Genomic DNA, 13,409 nt, shown 5'->3' with positions numbered 1-13,409 from the left:
ATATGAAATATGAGCAATTTTGTTTCGTGTTGTTTTTTTTTCCTAAAAAACGCCTTCTTAAAAGGAAAACTTTTTTTTTACGTTTCATCGTCGATCATAAACGCATTTACTCCTGAAAGTGATATTGAAGAGCTTTTACTAAAGATGTTATTATAAATAAAGATTATAAATAGGTGGTAAAATATCTATAATTAAAGTGTAGCAGCATCAAGAAATGTTGGGGTTCGCCCTTTACATAAGAATGTACTGTACATTGGATTAGACAGAACGTAGAAAAAATCAATTAGGGAAAAATCGGTATTCGATATCCTCTTCATCAGCATCGTCATTCGTCAATCGGGCTTTTTATTTTTTTTATTCTCAGTCGCTAACTAGTTATCGCACTGCCAAGATCTGCACACATTCCGATAATTCACATTTGAAGGTTTTCTGGGAGAGGATGGATAGAGAAAATACCGAACTATATAAAATGTTTTTTTAACCTGTTAAGCGTCACCCACGTGATAAACCGTTCACCACGATCTACTCGGTACCGCCTTCAACTGTATATTCCGTTCATGACTTTAATTGCCTTTTACAAGCCGTCAGTCTCGTGATGTTACTTTACTCGTATAGTAAGTATAGGATCACCACTTGGCAACACTCTCAGCATATGGGGACTGTGAATAGAAACTTATATGATGTCTGGCAACTATTTTTCTGAAGGTAGCTTGATGTTACAAAACTCTGGTTTGAACTGGTTTCCTATCAGTGCGCTCGGGCGTTCATGCATAAGTGGTTATTTGTTGTTCCTTTTGTAATGAAAGGCCTAAGAGGAAGGTTATTTCTTTAGATGAAATAAATGATATTCTTGTTGTGGAATTTGATAATGATAACCTGTTTGATAATGAGAGCACTAGTTCTGAATCCTCCAGTGATGAGTATATTGAAGAAACAAAGTTTTCTTTCGATGTCGAAAGCGAAAATGACTTCTCATTACCGAATGACTGGACAACGAAATTTCACAAAACTATAAAGGGAAAGGAAACGCCGAGAGAGAGAGAGAGAGAGAGAGAGAGAGAGAGAGAGAGAGAGAGAGAGAGAGAGAGAGAGAGAGAGAGAGAATAAAGTGGATAAATAATGTACAAATGTATGACGAACATATTTGAAAACTATACAGGAAACGATATGAAGAGAGAGAGAGAGAGAGAGAGAGAGAGAGAGAGAGACCTATCCCTTTCCTTTTGTTGCTTATCCAGGCGTAAGATTTACGATTGAAGATAAAAAGAACCCATTAGAATATTTAGTATTATGTAGCCATTTGAAATTAAATAATAGTAGTATTAATTGTTTTTTTTACTCAACCATTTAATTAATATCCCTACTTTTAACTATAATTACGAATTATAAGCATAAAGAAATTATATTAACTTTGAAAAATTATCATTAGTGAAATGACCGCTCAGGGCAAAAAAAGCGTGATTATCGTACAGCAGCCTATTGCACACTTGCGCCTAGTGGCCGTGTTTACGTGTGGGAGTGTCATCATGGATATACAGTACTATACTGTAATTTTTAACTATTGCTAGATACTGTATCAAACCTTGAAAACCCTTTTTTTGTTTTTTGTATCTATAGGAAATAATTCTACATCATTCGGAAAATACTGAAAACAGTAAGCTATGCATAGTACAGTAGTAAATACTACAGTCATAGAAAATTATCAAAACTTTAACAACTTTTTATTGTTTTATTTATCCATAAAAGAAATTTTGTACAGTATTTTATAAAAAAAATCTATAAGAAGGATTTCTTACAGTATTGTTAAGATAAAAGCTACAGTATATATATATATATATATATATATATATATATATATATATATATATATATATATATATATATATATATATATATATATATATATGTTTTATATATATATATATATAATATATACATACATACATACACACATACATACACACACAGTGTATATACAGTATATATATAGCTAGAAAGCTAGAAATGGAGTGAAAAAAAAATTGACGGGTAGGTTGCTGTTTGCCGCCATGATGTGTTTCGAAATATACGAATTTCCAATTACACGAGGCCTTTCATCGACCAAATTCTCGCATAATTCGGGACCCTACTGTACAGCGTCAACCCGAAACTGTCTAGACTGTCTGGGTTGTGCAGTCAACACCCTACCGGGTTGCTGAGGTTGACGCACTGCGTCACAACAAGTCACCTCTGCTGGTTGTTGAACGTCTTCCTAGTGACACACTGAACGTCAACAACCACCTCCGAGCGTCGCTTAACGTCAACGTGCGACTGGCAACCCACACTGGGTCGCATCGGTGGAGGAACCACCTCAACTGGCAGACGCGAGTAGGATACCTCAGCGTCAACAGGGCGCACAACCAACCGGTTGGAAGGTTGTTGGCCAGAAGGTTCTTCTCCGTATTTAAGTCCTCTATCAAGGACACAAGCTTGGACTGCATGTCTCGCAGCAAAGCCCATTTAGGGTCTACGGGAGCAGGTGTGGCAACAGACGGGGTTAGCGACTGAGGCGGAACCATTTACCATCCCTGGAAGCCTTGTTATGTGTGACATAATAGTACAGCAAAACTTCAAAGGCTCGACAAAAATTGAGAAGTTGACCTGTAAACAACTTGGAGCGTCTCCTGGCTAGGCGCCAGGGCGAGTCTACCAGAATTGAGAAGTCTATCTGGGCAGAGGCATGAACTCCCAAGCCGAGAACTTCTCTCGTGTCCTATCAGACTCTCGCTCTATAAGCCAGTTTAAAAGAAGGGAAATCAAAGGCTGAATCCCTAAAACTCCTCCTGGTGCAAAAACCAGTCGCCTAGCCAACGTAACGCTCTCTAGGAGAGCGAGAGAGCACTAGCTTAACAACAACGGCTTCGAAGTAGCTAGGCCTAGTGTAAGTTCTGACGTTAGGCGAACGAGGAGCAGCAGTTACAAGATCCGGACGAAGATCCTTAAAAAATCATCATGATTTAATTAAAGTCCATAGGAGGCTAAGCAGCTTAAGGCTCCTCTCCAAATGACAGAGTCCTCAAAGGAATATCAGTAGGAGGGAGAACAGCACTTTCTCATCTACAGGAACCTTGTCCGATAAAAGCTAGGTTATCTCAGTGAGGGTCTCACTGGTGCATTAGCAGCAGACCAGAAGGCAACGTTATGTAACTGCTTGACAGTCTGTGAACTGTCAAAAACTGAACTGTCAACCACAACAGGTGCGTGAGGACATACAGCACTGGTGCATTAGTAGCAGACCAGAAGGCAACGTCATGTAACTGCTTGACAGTCTGTGAGCTGGCAACAACCATAGCTGTGTGGGGAAGCAAAGCCTCTACTCCTGACTGACTAGTCTGCTGCGGGCGAGTAGCGGTAACCACAGTGGGTTGCGGAGGTTGACGCACAGCGTCAAAACAAAGCAACATAACTCCACCCTCCTGTTGTTGTGGTAACTCGCGAACGTCAACGGAGGGTAGCGTGCGTCTGTGAACGTCAACGTGCGGCTGGCAGGGTACACTGCGCATGGGTGGTGGAACTCTCACAGGCGGAGTGCGGGAGCAGGTAGCGTCAGCGTCTACTGTACGCACAACCGTGGTTGGTTGTAGGCTAACGGGTGCAGCGTCAACCTTCTCCGCACGATACTCCTGCATAAAAGATGCTAACTGTGTCTGCATAGACTGTAGCAAAGACCACTTAGGGTCTACAGCAACAGGTGCGGCAACAGACGGTGTTACTGCCTGTTGCGGTACCACTTTGCCTCTCTTAGGAGGTGTGCAGTCATCGGAAGACTGCAGCGAGTCCGAACTGACCCAGTGGCTACACCTGGGCCGTTGAACTTGCGCGGAAGGGACCGACTTGCGCTTAATAAGCTGCGAGACCTTGGTCCATGGTTTCTTACGAGAAACCTCTTCCGCAGACGAGAAGTAAATGGGCTCTCTCGTCTTTGTGTGGGTGGGGCGATCTTGGGTAGATACGCCCGAAACCACGGAGGGAAACGTCTGTTCGTTGATCAAGGCCTGACGAACCCATAAGTCGTTCGACATTACTTCTCCCCTGGGCTTGGGAGCTTGCAAGAGGTCCCGGACTAGGTGAACGACAGGCACGAACAGACGAACCCTCGGACGCAACACTGTAACACTTTGCGCATATCACTTTATCACTTCGATTTTCTGTTTTGCACTTATTTCACTGAAATCGAAACTTTTACTGATTTCTACCTGAAACACGCAATTCTACCCTTCATTAAAAGGTAGTAATTGCGAAAACAGTCGTATAATGCAGCTCATTAATACTAGCAAAAACAGAAAACATATATAAAGATAAAGAATTCAGTGGCTGGGAAAGAGACTAAACACTAGTTCAAATAAACTACGTTTACAATCTCTCACCGCACATAGCCTGGGGACAAGAATAAAACCCTAGAAACGTTTTACCTTCTTCCCCGTACAGCGACTAGGGAGGAGAGTAACACGAGAACAACGTTACCCGCTTGAACGGAACGTTTTTTCTCCTCTCTCTCCCTCCGTCTCTATCTCTCTCTCTCTTTCTCTCTTGATTTCGCACCTGAGAGAAGAGCCCAATTATATATCGTCAAAACATGTTATTTGGCTAAAGGAAAAAACTGAAAGGTTTTCCAAATAAAAAGTTCCTTTAATTTAGAATTTAAACCATTTAAGCTAAGAAAGAATGAACGAAACGTCAGAAACGATTTACTCTTACTGCAAAGTGAAACCGTGATACACTCTCTCTCTATCGTAACGATAGAGCGCATGTTGAACGTCCTGAACGTCAACAACTGCGTAGTCTAAAAAACTAAACGTTAGTTCATCTTTGAAAAAGTACGAGACTATCAAAGAAATTCTTTCATAAAACATTAAATTTAAAAAGTTTTAAATTCTTTAAAGGCTAAATACGATATAACGGGCTCAACGTTGATTAACTTCGGTTCCAAGTTAGGACCGCCTACTATCAGGAAAGGTCGCATATAAACAAAACATAAAAATTTATTTTTATATGTTTATAATAAAAGGAAAGTTAATCGAAGAGGCCTAATAAAGGCGGAGAGATATAAAATATATAGATCTATAACGTGTTAAGCAAAATTACTAAAAACCTAAACACACTTCCGTCTAAGGGAAGGGTCGGCCATTTAAAAGTGAAAGAGAGTCCATACTCTCTTTGTCACCATAATTAAATCTATCCAAAATGAGTTCAACTTTTGAGATGAAGATAAAACCCCTGCATAGCGAAAGCTCAAAACTAGAATAGTGTACTTCACCAAATAGTTGTGAAAACAAATCCAGTTAGTAACAGCGTATTTAGTAGGTCTTGCCAGTGGCACGACAGAGAGAAAATTGGTTCTGTGTTGACATGGAGTACTTGAGTACCTGCTCGACAGATGGCGCAGTTGATGTACACCCCCACCTGTATAGCGATCGCTGGCGTATTTTGTCCTTAGGTTTTTCTGTCGGGCAGCAGAGCTGACAGCTTATATGATCACCGGCTAAGTTTAATATTGAAAAATATAAATTATTCTTAATGAATTTTTATTATGCTATGACCATCATATGAATAACTGCAGAAAATCTTTTAATATGCAATAAAAAAAAGCTAAAGAAATCATGCATTCAAGAGCAATAATACATAAAGAAAAACCATATGGTTCTAATAAAGTCCTAAGATAGAAATTATTACAAAACAATACTGATGAACCCTCTTCCCAATAAACATTAAATTCTATAATTTTTTTTAAATGAAAAATTTATGAATTTACACACTGCAGGTGTGTGTACTGTATCATTTGACACTGGCTGACTCCCACAATCATTTTTCTCCACTTAAAAGTTTTCAGTTATATATATATTTTTTTAACAAACTATATCAGATTTGAGATAAAGAAATCTTGAAGCATTATGGCCAATAAAATCTTTATTAAAGATAGTGATAAATACAGTGATAGTGAAAGTGTTCCTTCCAGTCTTAACACCTCAGGGTAATGAGAGGTCAGACCATACATTCTGGAGGTTGCATCAAGTAATTCAAGGTCTCTACCCTCGACTCCTTTTTATAAGAAAATGAAGTTAGGTTAATGGTTAGACTTAACTCGCTTACTTAACCACTCGGGTCGGACAGTACTGGTGCCCTCTATTTGAAAACCTTTTCATTACTCAAGATTTTCTTCAACCTATTATGAAGGAGAACAATTATATAAAGTTTTATAACAATGCTGTTAGCAAACAAGTGCCTTATAGTAAGGTTGTTACGAGTGATTTTGCTCATAATCTTAGTTTACACATTATCTTGGGTTGGTTATTTTTGTAGGAGTGATACAATTTCAGGAAGATTGGAGGAATTCAGCAAAGAGCTACATTTACCTCGAACATACCATAATAAAGAAAAACAAATTTTCTACAAAATAAAATAAATACCACTATCATAGCATGGGAAGTGAATTTTTGCTTAGCCTCCTGCAGGCCACTAAATTAAAGCACTTGATAAAACAAGAAAAATATCTTTATTTCTCACCATGTATCACTGCTGTGTAATAGTTGGCTTGAATAGCATAAAGTATACATAATTTGAAAATAATTCTAATTTGGTTTTCTATAGTACAAAAAGACTGATTTGATAAAAGTTAATTCAAGGGATCTGTTTTTTATCAAAAATTTTTCACTAATTTCATCTCATCCCTGAGCTTTTATCTTTGGTACTTTGCTTTGAGAACATATTGCAAAGCAGTAAAAGTATTCTCCTTCAAACTTCAAAGAATATTAAAAAACATTATTCAAGCTTGAGAAGATAATTTAGAAAATGATGATAAGTAATCAACATCAAGAATCAAACATTTTATAACAGGGGCCTTAATCTATTTTATTCTACCTACTATGGCACATCCCCCAATTTTGGGGGATAGCCGACAACTTATAGTAAGACCCATGTTCCAACTCCTACAATCATTTGATAGGACAAAATTACTTACTTATTTTGATGGCTGCTTTTCCAGTCCCATACAGCAGGGGAACCCCACTCTCTACAGGACCTAATCACTATACTTACATTACAAGAGTCATGCTCAGACCATCTTCAGTGTCAACTGTTACTGGATCTTCTCCAGGAAAAACAATAGAAAGGAGCTTTTTCTGCATCCGTTCAACTGTGTCCAACATATCTTTAACTTGTAATACTGCTTTTTCCTTCTGAACCTGAAAATTAATTATGTAACCTGTTACTTAAACACACCAGAGAACTTTTGAATATAGCACAAGAGTAGTTATTTGAAATATCAAAAAATCTAAAAAATATTGGTGGAACTAGGCATAGTATATACAACCTTGGAATTACTACAATGCTAAATTACACATCCGGAAAAAAAACAGTGCTGATACTTAAGAAAGCACTCCAACTATGATAAAAATTAACTATATTATTACAGAATAGCAGTTTTTTTCATTTACTAGTATTATGTATCAGCAAAAATTAGAAACGAATAAAGCATACTGGGGGAAATATGTTCAATACTAATTATTATGGTAATACTGTAATAGGGAGTATCTGGGAGAAATCGGAGTGATTTTACTTTGACAAGCCACAGTCGTAACTATAATATCCAAGAGTAATGAGAGGAAGTTGACATAGAAACAAAATAACTCCAATGAGTAATTAAAATCTTATCACTATAATATTTATTCTTAAAACCAGATAACCTTGATTACTGCTATCCATATCTAATATTCAAATCTCTAAATATAATTTGATGTATAATGTAACATACATAATGAATATTTCTTTATACAAATTTTTACTTATGCATAGCTTAATTGTGCTTTTGTACGAATCCCTGACATTACATAATACAACGACAAAGAATTTCATCTGGTAGATGACGGAAGTGTATTTGGTTTCCTCGTGTTTCTAGTAAAATTCCTTAAATAAAATATAGTTTCTACACAAACTCTTTACTTTACATAAAGAATAATAACTTAGATATGAGGGATCAAAGCTGCCTAGGTCCTTGACCTAGTTACAATCATGCTTTGAGTTTTGTTAGGGTTTAATTTCATAACACATAATTTGAACCATGCACTAATTTTAGCTAGATCTCTATTAAGGGATTCAACTACCATTCAGGACTTGGAATTGATGGAAAAAGAATAGCATCATCTGCATATGCAACAAGCTTTTTTTTTTCTAGGCCAAACCATTCATGCATATATAGTATGAAAAGTAATGGGCCAAGAACACTACCCCTGGGAACACCAGATATTACAGTCACTATGGTGCCCATCAACAATTCTTCTCTACAATCTATTACTTGAAAATTCAATAATGAAATTAGGAAAATGCCTATCTACTACCACCTGTTTAAGTTTAAAAACAAAGGTCTCATGACTAACATGGTCAAAGGCAACACTAAATCATACCAACTTCCTCACCACACTCAAGGGATTCCTGTATTGCACTGGAAATTGTAAGAAGGGGATCACATACTCCAAGGACTTGGCAAAAATCAAACTGCAAATTAGGGAACAGATTACTTTCAGCATACCTATTCAAATATTTTGCCAAAACATTAAAAAACTTTAAATATGGTAGTTATGGAAACTGGGCGGTAATCAAAAGGGCTAAAGCTACCACAAACACATTACCAATTCTCCAACAAGTACATAAAGAATCTTTTTCTTGCGTATAAAAAATAATTTGCTAACTTTTAAAAAAGAAAAGATAACTTAGGAGCTAAGAAATCAGCTGTCTTTATAAAAACAAGGTACTGGACTATATGAGAAGGTTAAGAGCATTCATCAACTTTGGTATAGAGTGATGGGGTTGTGATGAAACCAACAATTTCTAACAACCAAACTGATTTCCATAATGACAAAACAAACTTGAAGTTGCCATTATTATAATACCAGGAGAAACTCTATCAAAACATAGTACAGCATTCCTTTTTATGATAATCTTCCTTCTGCAAACTACAGTTACTTTTCGTGTGGTAATAAATCTGAGGTTTTACTACACAAACCATTAATATAGATGAAAAATTACATGCGACTACTAGCAACCCAATTTCCTAAAGATGTCTTCAACAAAAATAGTAAAGTAATAGCAATGGGAGTAAATGATTACAAACAGTTACATATATATATCAATTTTCCCTTCAAATAACAATGATGTCCACAACAATTACCAGATATACAATACTGCTAAAATAAGCTGAAAATGAGAAAAAAAGAAATTAAGACTGGAGGAAATAAAGATATTAAAGATACCTTGACTGCCAGTTTCTTTAACCTTAACCTTTCCACTTCACTCGGTGTTAGGGAACCATCATCCACCTCCTCAACTGCAGACATCTCGTAGTCGCCATAGTCTCCTTTTTCCGTGCTTACGATGTCCGAGGGTAAGACGTCATCATCAATGACCTTGTCACTTGTTCCCTGCAAAGAAATTAATCTAGTTATCAATACAAAAGGAAACAGGGCTGTATAAGTGAGAAGCTTATTGTGCTTGAGGATGAATAGTGGACTAAACATATATATACAAAGGCTAAGAAGAGTACTGTATTTTCTGTTTTAATATATAATAGCACATACCGTGATACGAAAAAGTCCTCATCTTGATTATCAAAGTCTATCAAACTTTAAAAATTCTTATTTCTTCTTTTATCTTCCCGTTTATACTCTTATTAGTTATGCTTTATAGAATTGGAGGATTAATTATCCAACTAAATAAGAAGTATAAACTAATGATTATTCAAATATATGCATCAACAACAGAGGAAGAAATAACACTTTTCATGAAGATCTGGAGATATGCATGAAAAACAAAATAACATATGACTCAATTTACATTCGTTTTGGGTGATTTAAATGCTTAAGTAGGTCAAAAGAAGAAAGGAGAATTAGCACTAGGTAAATTTGAAGTAGGCACAAAGAGTGACAGAGCAGACATGCTTGTAGAATTTGTCCAAAGAAACAATCTTAAAATCATGAACACCTGTGTTTAAAAAAGGAACATAGAAAACAGACATGGAGATACCCAAATGGAGAAATGAAAAGCAAAATATATTTTATTCTCAGACAAAGTTAATTTAGTTAAACAACTTAAAGTCAAGTAACTATAGAATAATGAGAAGAAATATTTGTTTAGATCTAAGGAAAGAAAAAACTAATTTTAGGAAAGAAAATAAACTCTTATAATAGGGTTTGGCGAGTTTAGTTTAACAATACAAAATAGGTACTCCCAGCTATATGATGAATTGGAAGCAAGTAAAGAAGAAATTAACAGTAATTTAACAAATTTTGTATTGGAATCAGCACAAGAGATAAGTGGAAAAGTTCCTGAACAAGATCAAGGAAAACTATATCAGAAAAGAATAAAAAACCTAACAAAGAAAAGATTAGAAAAGATTAGAAATGAGGGCAAAACCCCAGAGATTTGAAATGAAATTAGCAGAACTATATAAAACAATAAACAAACTAAAAACCCATGATATTTGTAAACACAATCAGTCCAAAATTGAAGAAACACTAAAGAAGGGAAGAGGCATCAAATTGATGAAAAGAAGACTTGGAACAGATGTTGCAAAGGATAAAAATGGAAATATCAAAAAAAGAGATGGAGTGATAAAAATGACAGAGGATTTCATTACAATGCTATACAATAGTGATATGAGAAATAACTTTGCCAATAAAAATATTGAAACACCTGAGCCAGTATCAAACATAACAGTAGATGACTAGAACGTATTAAAGGCATGAGAAGAGGCAAAACACCAAGAGAAGATGGTCCAACAATTGATTTAATAATAGATGGAGATTTCACAGTAGTAAAACTGATTGAACCTTACACAAATGGCTATAAGAATGCTCTCTACCTACAGCTTGGAAAAACACTATCAGTATACTAAGTCACATGAAGGGAGACACAAAGGACACGGAAAAATCACGGCCCAATAAGTTTACTCTCAGTAATAAAAACAATATTAGGTCAAATAGAGAAACAGCTAGACATTATTAAACCAAGGGAGCAGGCAGGCTTTAGAAGCGGGTATTCAACAAATGACCATATCCTTGTACTTGACCAGCTAATGGAAAAATCAACGGAGTATGACAAACCACTACATATAGCATTTACAGACTATGAGAAAGCTCTTGATTCTGTCAAAACTTCTACAGTAAGGGGAGCCCTTCAAAGACAAGGAATAGATGAATCCTATGTTAAAACATATGAAGATTATATGGGAAGTACAGCAATCCTAAAACTACATATAGTGAGAAAATTCCAACTGAGAAAGGAGTTAGACAGGGAAAACCTATCTCTCCTAAATTATTCACAGCATGATTAGAAGAAGCTTTTGAGAATTTAGATGAGGAAAATGTAGGAATTGACATAAACGGGGAATACCTTAACAACTTAAGATTTCCAGATAACATAGTACTGTTTACTGAATCATGAAAGGAAGATTTAAATAAAGAAAGATATGTAGGAATGAAAATGAATATGAGTAACACTAAGATAATGTTCAATGAAAATGATATGAGTAACACTGATAATGTTCAATGAAAATGCAGAGATAACAAATAAGGGTTATGAACGAACCTCCCGAGATAGTTAATGAATATACATGCTTAGGACAGACAGTAAGTGTTTCCCCAGGATATGAAACCAAAATTAAAAGAAGGATAAGCATGAGATGGAGAGCTTTTGGTAAACAAAAAGATTTCTATGAAAAGTAAAATACCACTGTCTATAAAAAGAAAAGTATTTTATCAAATAGCCATACCAGTATTAACTTATGCATCAAGAAGTTAGAGCCTTACTAAAGCCTTATAACATAAGTACAGTAGGGTCCCGAATTAAGCGTGTTCAAATTACACGATTCCCCTTTTCCGCGATCGCTATTTTTCAAAAATAAATTTTCTGTATCTGCGAGGCTGTTCAAAGTTCGCGAGTCAAGCACTACAAAATGTATCAAATCTATTGTCTTTTTAAGTATATTGGTAGCCCTAAATACGGTGATTTATAATAAATGTTACAAAACAATATCAACATTACATTTCATTAACATAATTTCATAATGAATAGCCTATTTAAGGATAAAATTCCACATCAACAATGAAATCAACTGTTAACTGTGCGAGTCCAGCTGACAAAATGTAAACAGAAATGTGGTTACGTTCTCGGCAATCTTTATCTTTCTCCAACCTTACGATAATTGTAATGGTAGTGTTAATGATGGTATATTAAAGCATTATTTTTGTTTAGTACAGTATATTTAAAAGCCTTATTTTTCCCTCTGGGCGTTCAAGGTTTTCACGAGTAGACTGGGTTCGTTTATCGGCAGTGAATAGCCTAAACTTCGGTAACGAGTCGTCAATATTTTGTCATATTTTAAACAGTATACATTTGATTTGCAAACATTGGTTTTGTAGAGTAGACGGTAAAATAAAATCTAGAGAGAGAGAGAGAGAGAGAGAGAGAGAGAGAGAGAGAGAGAGAGAGGGGGGGATTTCTGCCACTCTCTCTCTCTCTCTCTCTCTCTCTAGATTTTATTTTACCGTCTACTCTACAAAACCAATGTTTGCAAATCAAATGTATACTGTTTAAAATATGACAAAATATTGACGACTCGTTACCGAAGTTTAGGCTATTCACAGAGAGAGAGAGAGAGAGTGGCAGAAATCCCCCCCCCCTCTCTCTCTCTCTCTCTCTCTCTCTCTCTCTCTCTCTCTCTCTCTCTCTCTCTCTCTCTCTCTCTCTCTCTCTCTCTCTCTCTAGATTTTATTTTACCGTCTACTCTACAAAACCAATGTTTGCAAATCAAATGTATACTGTTTAAAATATGACAAAATATTGACGACTCGTTACCGAAGTTTAGGCTATTCACTGCCGATAAACGATAACAAACCCTTTAATGCAAACTAACTGTATCCTTTGATATTCCTCTATATTTATCACGAATTCCTTCTATACCTCCTCAGACACTCTTATTTCAAATATCTAAATTATTCTTATCACAACTAACACCATCTAGTCATTTTCATTCCATTATATCTATTATTCCTCTGGATCTTATTCCCTTTCCTTATTCTGTTTATTCGATGGGATTCGTTTTTCCCTTTACCGTCTTTCAGAATCTATTTTTAGCCACTGGCAACCAAATCCCCCCTTCCCCCGTCTCCTACCGTCTCCCCTGTGAGTCCACCTAGCCTATCTCATCACTCCCCCCACCTTCATCCTCCCCTGTTCTAGGTCTGTAACCTTCTGCGTCATAATATCTCTCTCTCTCTCTCTCTCTCTCTCTCTCTCTCTCTCTCTCTCTCTCGTTATACAATACTTACAAATAGATGAAGAAACCAAAATCGGTTTTCTTGAAGTGTCAATTAAATACA

At 36.1% G+C, this 13,409-nt stretch overlaps 1 protein-coding gene across 1 annotated transcript in view; it reads right to left on the bottom strand.

Moving 5' to 3' along the window:
* Nucleotides 1-13,409, bottom strand: part of LOC137629431 (polycystin-1-like protein 2) — a 137,846-nt gene that overhangs the window by 99,055 nt on the left and 25,382 nt on the right. Inside the window, exons 12-13 of the mRNA XM_068360679.1 lie at nucleotides 9,285-9,452; nucleotides 7,075-7,220 (exon numbers count right to left, since the gene is read on the bottom strand). Coding sequence (XP_068216780.1) covers nucleotides 7,075-7,220; nucleotides 9,285-9,452 — 314 coding nt within the window. The remainder of the gene's footprint in view (nucleotides 1-7,074; nucleotides 7,221-9,284; nucleotides 9,453-13,409) is intronic.

The sequence above is a fragment of the Palaemon carinicauda genome, chromosome 2 (assembly GCF_036898095.1).
Source record: "Palaemon carinicauda isolate YSFRI2023 chromosome 2, ASM3689809v2, whole genome shotgun sequence".
NCBI classification, from domain to species: Eukaryota; Metazoa; Arthropoda; class Malacostraca; order Decapoda; family Palaemonidae; genus Palaemon; species Palaemon carinicauda.
Note: the sequence above shows the minus strand (reverse complement) of the source record. Positions and strands in the feature narration are given on the sequence as shown.